The sequence below is a fragment of the Prionailurus bengalensis genome, chromosome B1 (assembly GCF_016509475.1).
Source record: "Prionailurus bengalensis isolate Pbe53 chromosome B1, Fcat_Pben_1.1_paternal_pri, whole genome shotgun sequence".
Lineage (NCBI taxonomy): Eukaryota > Metazoa > Chordata > Mammalia > Carnivora > Felidae > Prionailurus > Prionailurus bengalensis.
This window is the reverse complement of record NC_057344.1, coordinates 69,934,985-69,948,101: the sequence shown is the minus strand read 5'-3', so window position 1 is coordinate 69,948,101 and position 13,117 is coordinate 69,934,985. Positions and strand designations below refer to the sequence as shown.

General features: G+C 36.3%; 1 protein-coding gene across 2 annotated transcripts in view; it reads right to left on the bottom strand.

The window, feature by feature from the left end:
* GASK1B (golgi associated kinase 1B) overlaps positions 1-13,117 on the bottom strand; it is a 47,534-nt gene that overhangs the window by 18,049 nt on the left and 16,368 nt on the right. For both annotated transcript variants that reach the window (XM_043566692.1, XM_043566683.1), the window contains exon 3: positions 10,554-10,768. In XM_043566692.1, coding sequence (XP_043422627.1) covers positions 10,554-10,768 — 215 coding nt within the window. The remainder of the gene's footprint in view (positions 1-10,553; positions 10,769-13,117) is intronic.

The following is a 13,117-nucleotide window of genomic DNA, read 5'->3' as shown; positions in this document are numbered from 1 at the left end:
CTACAGCATCAAATGCTATATAGTGAGCAGCTCTTTATTGCAGAAAATTCACAGAAAAACCTACATGAGCCCTACTACTGAAGACTTGCAGTATTTGGAGATTCAAGAAATCATAGCTATGTGTACATATATACATTCAAATTCTTATAAACAGGGTGATTCTAGATGATATCTGAGCTGATCTATTGAGTACTTGCTATCTGCCAGTGCCTTAGTCCATGTACACTGCCTTAACAAAATACCACAGTCTGGGTAGTTCTTAAACATTCATTTCTCACAGTTCTGGAGGCTGGAAGTATGACAACAGGGTGCCAACATCATCTCTTTTGGGTAAAGGTCCTCTTCCCAATTGCAAACTGCCAACATCTCACCCTGTCCTCACCTGGTAGAAGAGACTTGGGAGTTCTGTCAGGCCTCTTTTACAACAGTACTAATCCCACTCATAGGGCTCTGCCCTCATGACCTCGTCACCTCCCAAAGGCCCTACCTCCTAATATCATCACCATGGGGGCTGAGATTCAACATATGAATTTTGGTGAGACACAAACATTCAGACCATAGGGAGGCAGGTACCATGATAAGCATTTCATGTGATAAGCATTTCATTTCACATCAGTCTCCAACTAAAGTCGCCTTTCTCCATTTAAGTAATAAAGAAAGCAAAGCTCAGAGATTATGAACTTGCCCAAGATTACAGAGCTAACTATTGAAGAAGCTGGGATTTGAAGCCAACATTATATCAGTACTATTGTTTTACATCGTTACTATTCTATGTTGCTGCCCTGTGAATTTAATGTACTCAAAACTTGTGGAAATTTTTTAGAATGATATTGGACATTCAGAGGAAAGAGGAAGCTTAATACGACTGAATTAGTTCCAGAAGACTTTGCAAAGAAGGGATTTGATTGGAGTGTGACGGACAGGCTGCATATTAGCTGAGAGAGCAGAAGCAGTGGCACAGTGGTGAGTAAAACATGGCGGAGGGTTGGGGAGGGGTCCAATAGACAGTAAATTAACCAAACTATAACACAGACACACGCACACATAACCCTGCAGTTAACCCTTCAGCCTACAGTGCAGAAGTACATATAAGAGATGGAAGATAAGAATGGAAAGGAATTTAGGAGGTCAAAGCATGGTGCTTCTTTTTTTATTATTATTATTCTTTTTAAGTTTATTTATCGATTTTGAGAGAGAAAGAGAAAGAGAGAGGCAGAAAGAGAGAGAGGGAGAGAATCTCAATCAAGCTCTGCACTGTCAGCACAGACCACAATGTGAGGCTCGAAACCGCAAATCATGAATCATGACCTGAGCCGAAACTAAGAGTCGGACGCTCAACCAAGAGAGACACCCAGGTGCCCCAGGTCATAGTGTTTCTTAAAAGCGGTGTTAATATTTTTCTAGATAAATGGTACCACTAGACAACCAGGTATTATGTCAGCCATACCAACTATAACTAGATAAGAGATGAAGGGAAATTACTCCTTAGAGAAGTACTCCAACTAATAAAGGAAGAAGAGATGAGGAATTAAAATATCTCTGCCTCTCAATGCCTACTGAATTGATGGATCAACATTGAGCATCAGTAGCTGCTACCATTGCAAAAAAGAAAGACCAAAAGACATTATCTCTCCCAGCAGAAGAATACATCACTATCTATGAAGAAGTCTTGAGAAAATAAGTGAAATCTAAATGTGATCAAGTCTATAAACTCCATAACAGTGTATATGGGATACACATGACAGGAGGACAAATAAGGACACCAGAGAAGTGTAATTAGCAAACTCCAGAATCTAGAACTTGTAGAAAACAAGACATATGCTTTCTTCAATAAGTAGGCTAATAGGGGGGAAAAAATAAGAGGTGGGGGGTGGAATCCATAGATTAAAAGACATATCAACTGATCACAAAGTCTAGGCTTTCTCTGAATCCTGATTCAAAGAAACAACCTGAAATAATAAACACATAAGCAAGCAAGCAACAAATAAATAAATAAATAATTTATAAGACAAAAACTTGAACATTGACTGGATATGTGACTGGCATTGTTGTTAATTTTTCTTTTGGGTGTGTTTTATTTTCTAGTGATACAGACTGAAATATTTACAGATGAAAGAATATGATGTCTGGGATTTGCTCCAAATTAATGTGGGCTTGGGAAGTAGCATGGGATACAGATAAAACAAGCCTGGTTATGAGTTGATTAATTGTTGAATTTGGATGACAGGTACCTGAGGGTTCATTTATTTTTGTATATGTTTAAATTTCTCCAGTAAGGCACAAAGGCATTTAAAATTTATTTTCCAATCCAATGGAAGTCTTCTGAGTTTTATTTATTTATTTATTTATTTATTTATTTACTTACTTACTTACTTATTTATTTATTCATTCATTCATTCATTCATTCATTCATTCATTCATTCTTGTGAGAAGCAATTAGTACAATTAAAAGGAAAGTAGGAAAAAATAAACTCAGCAATAATTTGCACAGCAAATCACAGTTGGGGAAGATAGAGACAAGGAGATCAGCTAGAAGTCCCTTACAACATCTGGACCTATATTGATAAGAATCTGATTAGAAAGTATTAATAGAGATAAAAAGAAAACCATAATTGGAGTGATTTTGAGGAACGGACACTTGAATTTCATTTTAACGGGCATACTTAGCTTTATACAATTAAAATTCTCTAGAAACCATAATGTTTCAGTTCTTAGCACGCCTACACCTTCAAAGTTTAGAGTTGGTCATTTTTAATGCCTAGAATAAGACACTCCCATGTCTTTTACCTTAGCAAGATATTCTCTGTAATCAAGTGAACAACTGTGATTCTCATCATAAAAAGAAATTGTGAAGATTTTTCAACAAAGAATAAAAAGCAGTAACATATATTTTCCAAACCTTTGGGCCTTGGCCATCTTTGCTCCTTAGGTCCCTGCCAATTCAGCATGTCAACCAGTATTGCCAAAGCTAATCCCAGACTTTCTTCACTACTTGAAGACAAGACAGTATCTGACTTACATCATCTCTTTGTTTGCTAGCAAATGAACAAAAAACTATATTAATTGCTTTCTTGGACTTACCAATAAATACAAGGCTACCTATCAGTCACCAATGTCCTAGTTCATCAAGAAACATGATCAGCAATGTCACCGATCAATGTTTTTCTAACAGTTGATAGATCTGAGCACTCCCATGTGTCTCCGATATCACCGATCACACTATTTTCATCACCAGTGTCTCCTTAACAATGACTTTGGTCACTTGTCTGCAGTCACCAACATCTCTAACCAATAATGTGCCTGATAACCAATGTCACTGATCATGGGATCCTCTTCTATCAAATTTTCTTGACTGTCCGTGTCATTGGCAGTATGCTACTTCTGCAAAACAATAGAACTGATCCAAACTCTTAGAAATCCCAGTGTCCAAGACCCTGGATTGGTATGTCTCTTGTTGTCAGAGCACCTGTCTATGAGTGATCTCTGAAAGTCAGAGGTGAGATCTTTGATCACTGAGTAGTAGGGATAAAAGGTGGGGGATGCTTGGAAGACTCTCATAATCTATCATGGAGGCTACAATGGGAATCTTTCTTTGCCTAGCATTTGGATACTCCTACAGAACAAAATATTCTTTTAGTGAGAACTTATATTTCTCTTGTTTAGGTGATAGTTGGTTGGAAGTTTTACTTTTACTATTATCACATCATTAAGTGAAAAAAAAGTGATGCATAGAAAAAAGAGTGGAAGGCAACATGTCAAAGATTAACACCTATTAATCTAATGTGTTATATTCAGGAACTAAATCATTAGAAGCCAGGTAAAAGGTAGGAGAGTTGACTAACAAAAGACAACTCCAGGGGGAAAAGACCTACCAGGTCATATTATTGTTGTTTGCTGAATTTGTGAACATAAGTTTACTACTCACAGCCACCTGGGAGAAAATTACCTACTGGCACAGGAGGTTTCCATAAGCATAATTTTCCCACTCAACTTTTTCATACTTTTAGCCCTTTGTTAGAATCCCTCTCTCTGAAACTCTCTTCCTATCTCCTATACTCACCTGATACTGCAAGATTTTGTTTCTAGATTAAATGTCACGTTTTTCATCCACATTCTCTACCAATCTATAAGAACCAATAGCATCTTACTTATTTCTAAAGAATTTAACATTCAATTATGATGGCTGATACATTTTATTATGGTTTTCTATTAATGCTATTAGACTGTATAACTCTTGAGGTCGGGGACACTGTCTCACCCATCTTATCACCAGCACTAAACCTGCCAAGTGTCTAGAACAGAATAGGGACCAAAAAAAGTCTGCAAGTGCAAGTGCAAAGAAATATGTATAACTTATTTGGTTGAAGGTAGAAGCAAACATCTCCCCAAACGCATCTCTGTTAGTCCTCCTCTGTCTAAACACTCCTTAATTTCTCATCAAATAAATAGCTATTCTTAGAAAATATAAGTACAGAAAGAACTTCATTAAATAGTAAAAATACTTAATATTTTCTATTCATTTGATTTTTTATTTTCTAAACTTCTAATTCTCTTAACAAACCTTATTTCTCTATTGCAATTACACTTTTATTTCTTTCACTTCTGACATCTTTAATTTGACACTTTTGATTTAATATTTTAATATAACTAGGTAGTTTTCTTTGACCAAAAATATAACGCCCTGAGTGTGACATTTTCAGATACTCTGCTATTAACTGGAAGGTTGCAGAGTTGGATAAGACAGGGACTTGCCCTTGAGAAATTCACAGCTTATTAAAAAAGACAGACTAGTCAAAAATAATTAAAACTTAATAGGATAAGATCTATAATATAAGTATGGAAGTCCATAAGAGTAGAAAACATTAATGATTTGGGAATTACTTAAAATTTAATGAATAAAAATAATGATAAAATATTTTAATTCTTATATTGGTATTGACCTCTACTATTATTTCTGGATGATCACTTTCTTAATATGTAATACTCACTGAACCTATCATGTATAGGCATTATTCTAAACCCTTCATGTGTGTAAAAGTATTGAATTCTCTCAATGGCCCTCTATATAAACAATATAATTATTCCTGAGGAAACCGACGCAGAGAGAGATTAAGTAACTTTTCAATGTTAAAAAATTAGTATTGGTAATCAGGGTGGAAATGTAGAAGGCTGGCTCCAGAATCTCAGTTCCTAACCATTATACAGACTATCTCTGAGCTCAAAAAGCAAGTTTTCTATCTCCTAAATCTTTTCCTGTTATTTTATATGAACTTTTGATAGAGATTTCCCAATCTTAGAAATTCAAATGCTCTTTAGAATACTGCCCTTTGTCATCCTCACAGAGGTAAATTTTTGTCTATGTAGTTCATACCCCCACGCTTCAAGAATAAAAGGTTACTTGTGCCTCCGTCACATTTTACAGACCCAGTAAAATGGCATGGCCTTTATGAATGTAGATTTGTTAATTGGGTAAAACAATAAGAATGTTGTGCACAGAAAATTAACAACTGGGTTCTGTACTCTCTTGCCTTGCTGTAGCATCCTAGAACAAGTGATTTTCATTTGCTTCAGGCAGAACTCTCCTAAGATTGTTAACAAAATTCATCCAATGCACTCCCAACACATTCCCAGCCACCATTTAAATGAGGCATATATTTGACTTTAAGGTAAACACTGCAGTGTAATTGATGAGAAGGATTGTTGTAGTAAAGATAATTATTATAGTACCCATGAAAAATGGCCTATGTATGTCCATTTATTCATTTATTTGTTCAGCAAACATTTTCCTTTTTTTTATTTTTAGCAACCATTTTCAACAAACAACTCTCTGTAAACACTGTATGATGCTAAATACAGGAAGTAAAAAGATAAATTAAGATATAATATTATCAGGAGTACCTAGGTGGCTCAGTCGGTTAAGTGTCGGACTTTGGCTTAGGTCATGATCTCGCAGTTCATGGATTCAAGCCCTGTGTTTGGCTCTATGCTGACAGCTCAGAGTTCAGAGCCTGGAGCCTGCTTTGGATTCTATGTCTTCCTCCCTATCTGCTCTTCCCCTGCTCACACTCTGTCTCTCTCTTTCTCTCTCTCTCAAAAATAAACATAAAAAGATATTTTTAAAGATATAATATTATATGAAAATGTAAAATTTCTCTGGAGTAATATCTACTATGAGAAAAGTCAAATGAAAAACAACAAAATAAAAAAATTATCTGAGACATACAAGCTTGATAAAGATTAATTTTCGTGATATACAAAACATCTTTACAAATCAATAAGGAAAAGCTATGGAATGCAATGAAAAGGGCAATAATTTAAACGGACAACTCACAAAAAAATGAACTGTAAATAATTAATATTTAAAAATATGATATTCTTAATCTCACTTATAATGAAAGAAATAAAAATGTAAACAAGATCTTGTTACCCTCCATTAAATCACTAAAAATATTAATCAGTTTTCCACTTCCCAAGGTTGGCAACAGAGAGGGAAATAGACACTCTCACACCTTACTGGTAAAATAATAAAATGCTACAGCACCTATAGGAAGTTAGCCTTTTGTCTGTTGCACTTTGGGAAGTAACTAAATATTGGATGAATAAAAAAAAAAAAGTAAGTCTATTCTCACAGATGACATCCTCATATGCATAATTTGATATACTCTTTTAGATACTAACCAAATTAACTCTGAACAATCGAATTAACTTCTGACTTTCAGATTCAGTACTTTAGCCGAGCCAAAATTGGAAAGTCCAATCTTGGTGTCATGACTTGAACAGGTTCCAGTAAAGTTTTGCAGAGATCACAGCCTCATGGATTATCAAGAATGTGAAAGACACCCTTACCACCTCCCCCAGGCAGAAGGAGAAAGAAGATAGACTACAAATAGAACTGACCTGCCAATAGAATCAGTTTCTGCAGAGGTAGCAGCAGCCTGATGCCCAATATCTCAAGCCAAATGTGATCTTGCCTCACGCAGTGTGAGTGTACTGGAGGGAATCATCCAGGTAATAACTGGCAAAGCCTGAACTAAGATAGGAGCATAAGCCATACCTAAAAGAAGATGGATTGGGTAGATACCAAGGATTTGGTCACTGTATGCACGTGAGGATAAGTATCACGAGGCATATAAATGACTCCCAAATTCTTGGCTTGGGAAATTGGAAGATGATGGTGCCATTGTCCTATAAAATGAATGGAAGAAAGCATTGCTTAGAAGTTCGTCTCTTAAGCCAGAACTCATGAGTTGGACTCCAAATTCTATTGGATCCCAGAGATGTGACTCTAGCCAAATTACTTACTTTCTCTTTGTCTTAATTTTCTCAATTCTAAAATATGAATAATAATAATAATAATAATAATAATATATACTTCATAGAATTGTTATGAGGATTAAATAAGTTAATATCTCAGTGCTTAGTATAGAATGCTTAGAACAGTACCAAGCACATAGAAAGTGTTATATAATAGTTATATTATTAATAGTTTAAAAACTTAAAATACTTATCTTTGTTGAAAACTTATACTAGTGATGTGCCTAGATTCATCCTAAAGACCACAGACAATGGACATGATGATAGAAGCTGCTGACACACTCAGGAGACCATGGCTCAGTTGGAATTTATTCTCACTCAGTCAAGGTAATGAAGAGAGTGTGACAATGTGAACACACCTTTTGTGAAAAAAAAGCTCTCTTCCTCCATGATCTATTATATCTCTTATAGGCAGGGAGTATCACTACTTCCCTAAATGACGCTGTTTCAGGCAAATGGTACATTTAGGATGCCCTAAATATCCTATGAACATTACCAACCCCATATTCTTCCTCACATTTGTGTCTATCCTCTTTATCATTTACAGCCTGCAATCTTAGTGAGACTCTTCCCTCTTTACTATTTTATGGCAAAATGCTCTCCCTTGCTAACCTTATACCAGTAAGAAATTTTATATTATTTCATCCAGCCATTCTTATAGGTATCTATCTTTATTTCATACACTATTCTTTCCTAAGTGATTAAAAAAAAAAAAAACAGGGATAGGGATAGAGGAATAAACCATCTTTACTAGTTTGCTACCCTGTGTCAATTTCTACAGTATAATTCACGGTAGGAATTGCATAAATACATTATTATTGATTGAACCATACTTGTTTCCCTCAGGAGAAAGGAGAATGACAAAAACAGAAGGTAGGTTGAGATTTAGTTGAAGATTCCAGAATTAAAACAAATGTCACTAGAGACAACTTCTAAAGGGTTTGTCCTTTATTCAGTGTAAGTTAGCTCTTAATGTGACTCAGTTACAAACCTCAAAGTCATTTCTTTCTCATAGACTTCACTGCCAAGCTCATGAATTTCCTCTCCATCCTGCCCCTAGTCATCACCCTCAGGAGCTTCAACATCTATATTGACCACTCCCCAAACACCTGGCCTCATGGTAAATATCTTTACCTACTTAGCCCTAGAAATCTTCACTCATTCTTCATTTTATTGCTAATACATTTTATCATATCAACTCCCTTCATTAACCTAAGGATAACCTGGTAGTTGTCACACAGTAATGGTTAAAAAATATGGAATGTAGCCGAACCTGCTGACCCCAATCTTTGGGAACTTACTAGCTATGTAATACCAAACAAGTTTTAGGTAACTGTTGAGAAACAATTCTCCATTGCAACCTTATGCAATCTGACACCAGATTTTGCTCTGCACTGTCTCTTCAAAGATGTTAGTATAGCAGATAGCCTTGGAAGATATAAAGAGTATCTCCCTCTGATGTGGAAAGCAGATTTGATTTGTCTGCTGAACAAGATAATGTCTCCTTCCAGGGAAAGGTTGGGCAGGTTTGCTAGCAGCCTCTATAAGATTGGGGTTTCCTAAGCTTAGGGTTTCTCTGTAGTGACCCAAACCCACTCTATGCAGCATTCACCAGGGCCACCCTGTATCAACCCAATGGGACTTGAGGGGCAAAGGAACATGAAGCTCATGCCACTTTCTCTACTATGAGTAATGAAGTCATTTGTCTGTCTCTGACCCAGGAATCTTTTGTCACCTGCTAGCATCTATGAACAGGTGGCTGGCTAATTTGTTAGCTTTCAAGAAAGGTAATATCTCAGATTTTCCACAGTTCTTGATAATAACCTCTTTATGCTTCAGTTTCCTTTTACTCAGCTATAAAATGGAGAAAAGATGCCTATCTCACACAGTATGTTAATTAAATGGAATAATGATATAATATATATACAATGCTTAAAACCAGTCTGAGCCTCATAGCTGGACTCAATAACAGTTTTTTGGTGACTCTTGATTGCCTCCTTGCCAAATGGCCTGCTCTCTAGGTCAGTTCTCACTGATGGCTTTGCAGAACTGACAACATATATCATCCTCCTCTTGAAACTTCCTACGCCTTAGACTGTGACTCTGCACTAAACTGGTTTCCTTCTTACAATTTTAACCCTTTCTAGTTCCTTCACACACACACACACACACACACACACACACACACACAGAATTAAAAAAGGAGAGGGGCACCTGCTTTGCTCAGTCCGTTAAGCATCTGACTTTGACTCAGGTCACGATCTCATGGTTCATAGGTTCGAGCCCTACAGTGGGCTCTGTGCTGACAGCTTGGAGCCTGGCACCTGCTTTGGATTCTGTGTCTCCCTCTCTCTCTGGCCCTCCCCCACTTGCATTCTGTTTCTCTCTCAAAAATAAAGAAAAATTTAAAAAATTTTTAAGTAAAAAAATTAAAAACAAAAGGAGAATGTTTTGAAAATGTCCTAAGACAGACCTAAATTTCCACAAAATACTACTTAACAATGCAACAACAGCAGCCAATCAGTTTTTCTAAAATGGAGAAAGAGAAAAGCAGTAATCAGAATGAAGGGATCAAGAGTATTGAGATCCTTATCAAAAGGAGATAAGTTATAAGAAACCTGTAGGATTCTGAGTCATTCAGTTATGTAGATGGCCAATATTTATTATTCTACAATATCCAATATTAATTAAATATTTGCAAAAAAACTACTGGAAAGAACACAAGAGAAATGGTGGCCATAAGCTACATGGCCAAGGGACCAGTGAAACACAATGTGGAATGATGGAACTTCAGGTGTGGAAAGAAGACAAATTTTTACCATCAACAAATCCCAGGGAAACCCAGCTCCAGCCTCTAGGTTTTAATAGTTGTAAGAACTTGGATGAGTTCCTTAGCCTCATCAAACATCAGTTTATCCACCTCACAAATACAAGAAGACCATTCACCTTGAAGAGCTTTTCATGGGTTTCCTCAACAAATCGGTTCTCTGATTATTGCAGAACTGAAGAACTGAAAAATTACTCCTTCGGAAACTAATAAAAGAGCTGAGGGACATTTCTGAATATTTCCCAAAAGAACACAAAATTTTGTAATGTGGTATTATACTTGCCAAATACAGCATTGTAGAACTTAAACTCTGGCTTCACAAAAACTCAAGGTACAGAAAATTCCTTAGTGTCAGACTTCTACAACTCAGTGTCAGTCTTAGATAACCACTAATGTGATTTGATAAACTTACCTGTAACAAAAAATCAAAGAGTGCCAACTTAGACCACTCATGATGATGTATTTCAGTACAACCCCATTCAGGTTTGGGTACTCGGCCATTCTGCCAGCACTTCTGTTTCAATGACTGTTGGTAAGTTCCCCAGGTGAGCTTAACAGAAGAGTGAGTCTCATTACTTGTTGGAGATAAAGATGAGTCCCAGAGGGTGACAGGACATGGGCGGCCATCTACAGAATCCAAAAAACAAACATACTTTAGCATGATTTTAACTCAGTATGTGCCTTCAGGCAGTCACTCATAGCTTCAATCTCTCACCTACCAAACGCAGGAGTTTGAGTAGATGATATTTCATGGTCCTTGCTGGACAATGAAAGGAAAGCTTTTTGAAACAAGATGCTTTATAGATGTGGCCCAGCAATAAGCCACTAATCACCAATAACAACGTCCTCTGGTTAATGTGGTTTTCCTCCACATCTAAAAGCCAGCTACCACGAAAAAGGAAAGAAGCCAGGCATTTATAATTGTCTATTCAATGTCTGAGTGGAGCTGCTATTTGTAATAACAACTGTCTGATTTTCTGAGGCCACAGAAAAAGAATTTTTAGAAGTCGCAAATTTAAAAGTGAAATTGTTTGGTTCACATCAGTCACTATATTCTCCAAAGACACAAAAAAGGAGCAAGATGGAATTTTTTTTCTTTTCTGATGGAAACAGCACTCTTCATAATGGACGTTTATTCGCACATAACCTCACAAAGTGCTTTTAAGCAAATGTCATTTCTTCAACTGCATCTGTATAGATGATGTTTTCAAAAAAATCTGTCACCCTAATTGCTTTTGTCTCACTCTTGATAGTTTAGAAATTCCACTGCTAAACTATATAAAGAATGATGAGCCTGAGTGAAGTCATCATAAATGGAAAAGACCATGAAGGGTCCATTAAATGACACTTCAAGCTTAAAACCAATAACATCGCTTTCAAGCCCCCATTTCTGCCAAGTAAAGTCACTGAGAGATGATGTTAAGTGATTTTGCTTATCACTTAAAAATCAGAATGATGCTCTTGGGAAAAAAAAATAAGTAAGTCACAAAGTGCTAGAAAAGCCCACTTAACTCATTCTTAACAGGCCTGGACAAGAGAGGCCTCTGAAATTATGACTGGAATGTCTAAGACACATCACAGGAATTTTTAAAAGCCCTTTCACATAACCTGAGAGATACTCAATCTATAACTGTATTCCTTTTTGTTAAAGGCATTTGTTTTACCATCTAGCTTGTTTGCCTTCTTGTAGAGTTCCTATGTCTGTGTGGTCTTTACTACAGGAAACAATCATCTTCTACAACCTGCCTTGAATTTGCTATTACAGTGACCTCAGTAATGTCAGTGGCATTCACTTAATCATTCTGATAACCTGCATTCCAGTTTAGCTCAAAAAAAAGTCTTCCTCCATTTAGCCTGGCAATTTAGTTTAGACCTGGGTATGTAAGAAGCCCTTTAGATTTTGGAAATTATGTAACAGTCATTGACACACAATTAAAAAAAAATAATAATAAACAACATAGATCCAAACTAAGGAACTTCATCTGTAACATCAATCTCCCCTTTTTATTTCCTTTGACTTTCCTAAATGATTTGGGGGCTTCTGGGACCCAACTGTCTTCTTAGATAGAAGATAAATGTAATTTTAAATGAGTGTACCCCAAATACTGCACCAATGTAAAAAATCATAGTAATAAAATTCACATAAAAGCAGTCCATTGTACAGTGGGAGACATGTAGATACCAGTGTAATCAAGTATGAGTGGAAGACACAACATAGCTTTCAAAGACACACATACTTTAGATTTCTAAAGATAAACACCAAGAAGTTCTAGCCATCAGTGTCTTTAGATAAAAGTTACACAGATAGCACTTTAGATTCTGAGGGCTAGGAAGTACTCAAAAGGGAGTTGAAACCTAATACTGAAGCTCAACAACACAAATCAATACAGGAGACAGGCCAGCAGGTTCCTCAACAAGTCACAGGAGGCCCTCAGAGAAACACGGAAATGATCTACATAAACAATTGGAACAGTTAACCTTCTGGGCTGTTTTCCTTTCCCTTAGAAACATTTGTTTCTTATTTTTAAAGCAATTAAAAGCAAATCTACTCATTTCAGGAAATGTGGGAAAACATCAAAATGTAAGGCTAAGAAAACAAAAATCATCTATAATCTTCTGTCCCAGTAATTGGTTATATTATTTATATACTGACCTCTGGTATTTTCCCCATCCCTTTCTTTTCACCTAAAAAAATGGAAATTGTTTTTAGAAATTTAAGAAGTATAGCTTATGATCAGAGCCTAGACTCTGGAATCCAACAGATCTTTTGAATTCTGGTCACATTACTTCTTAGCTTTGTAACATTAGACAAGTTAAGCAACCTCTCTAAGCCTTGCTTTTATCCTCTGAAAAAAAGGGGGTTGGGGGGTGGAGATAACACACCTTCTAAAACTGGCTTTTAGGATGCATTTAAAGTCCTCAACCTGATGCCTAACATATATGCACATCCCAGAAAGCTTTTGCTGTAACTATTAT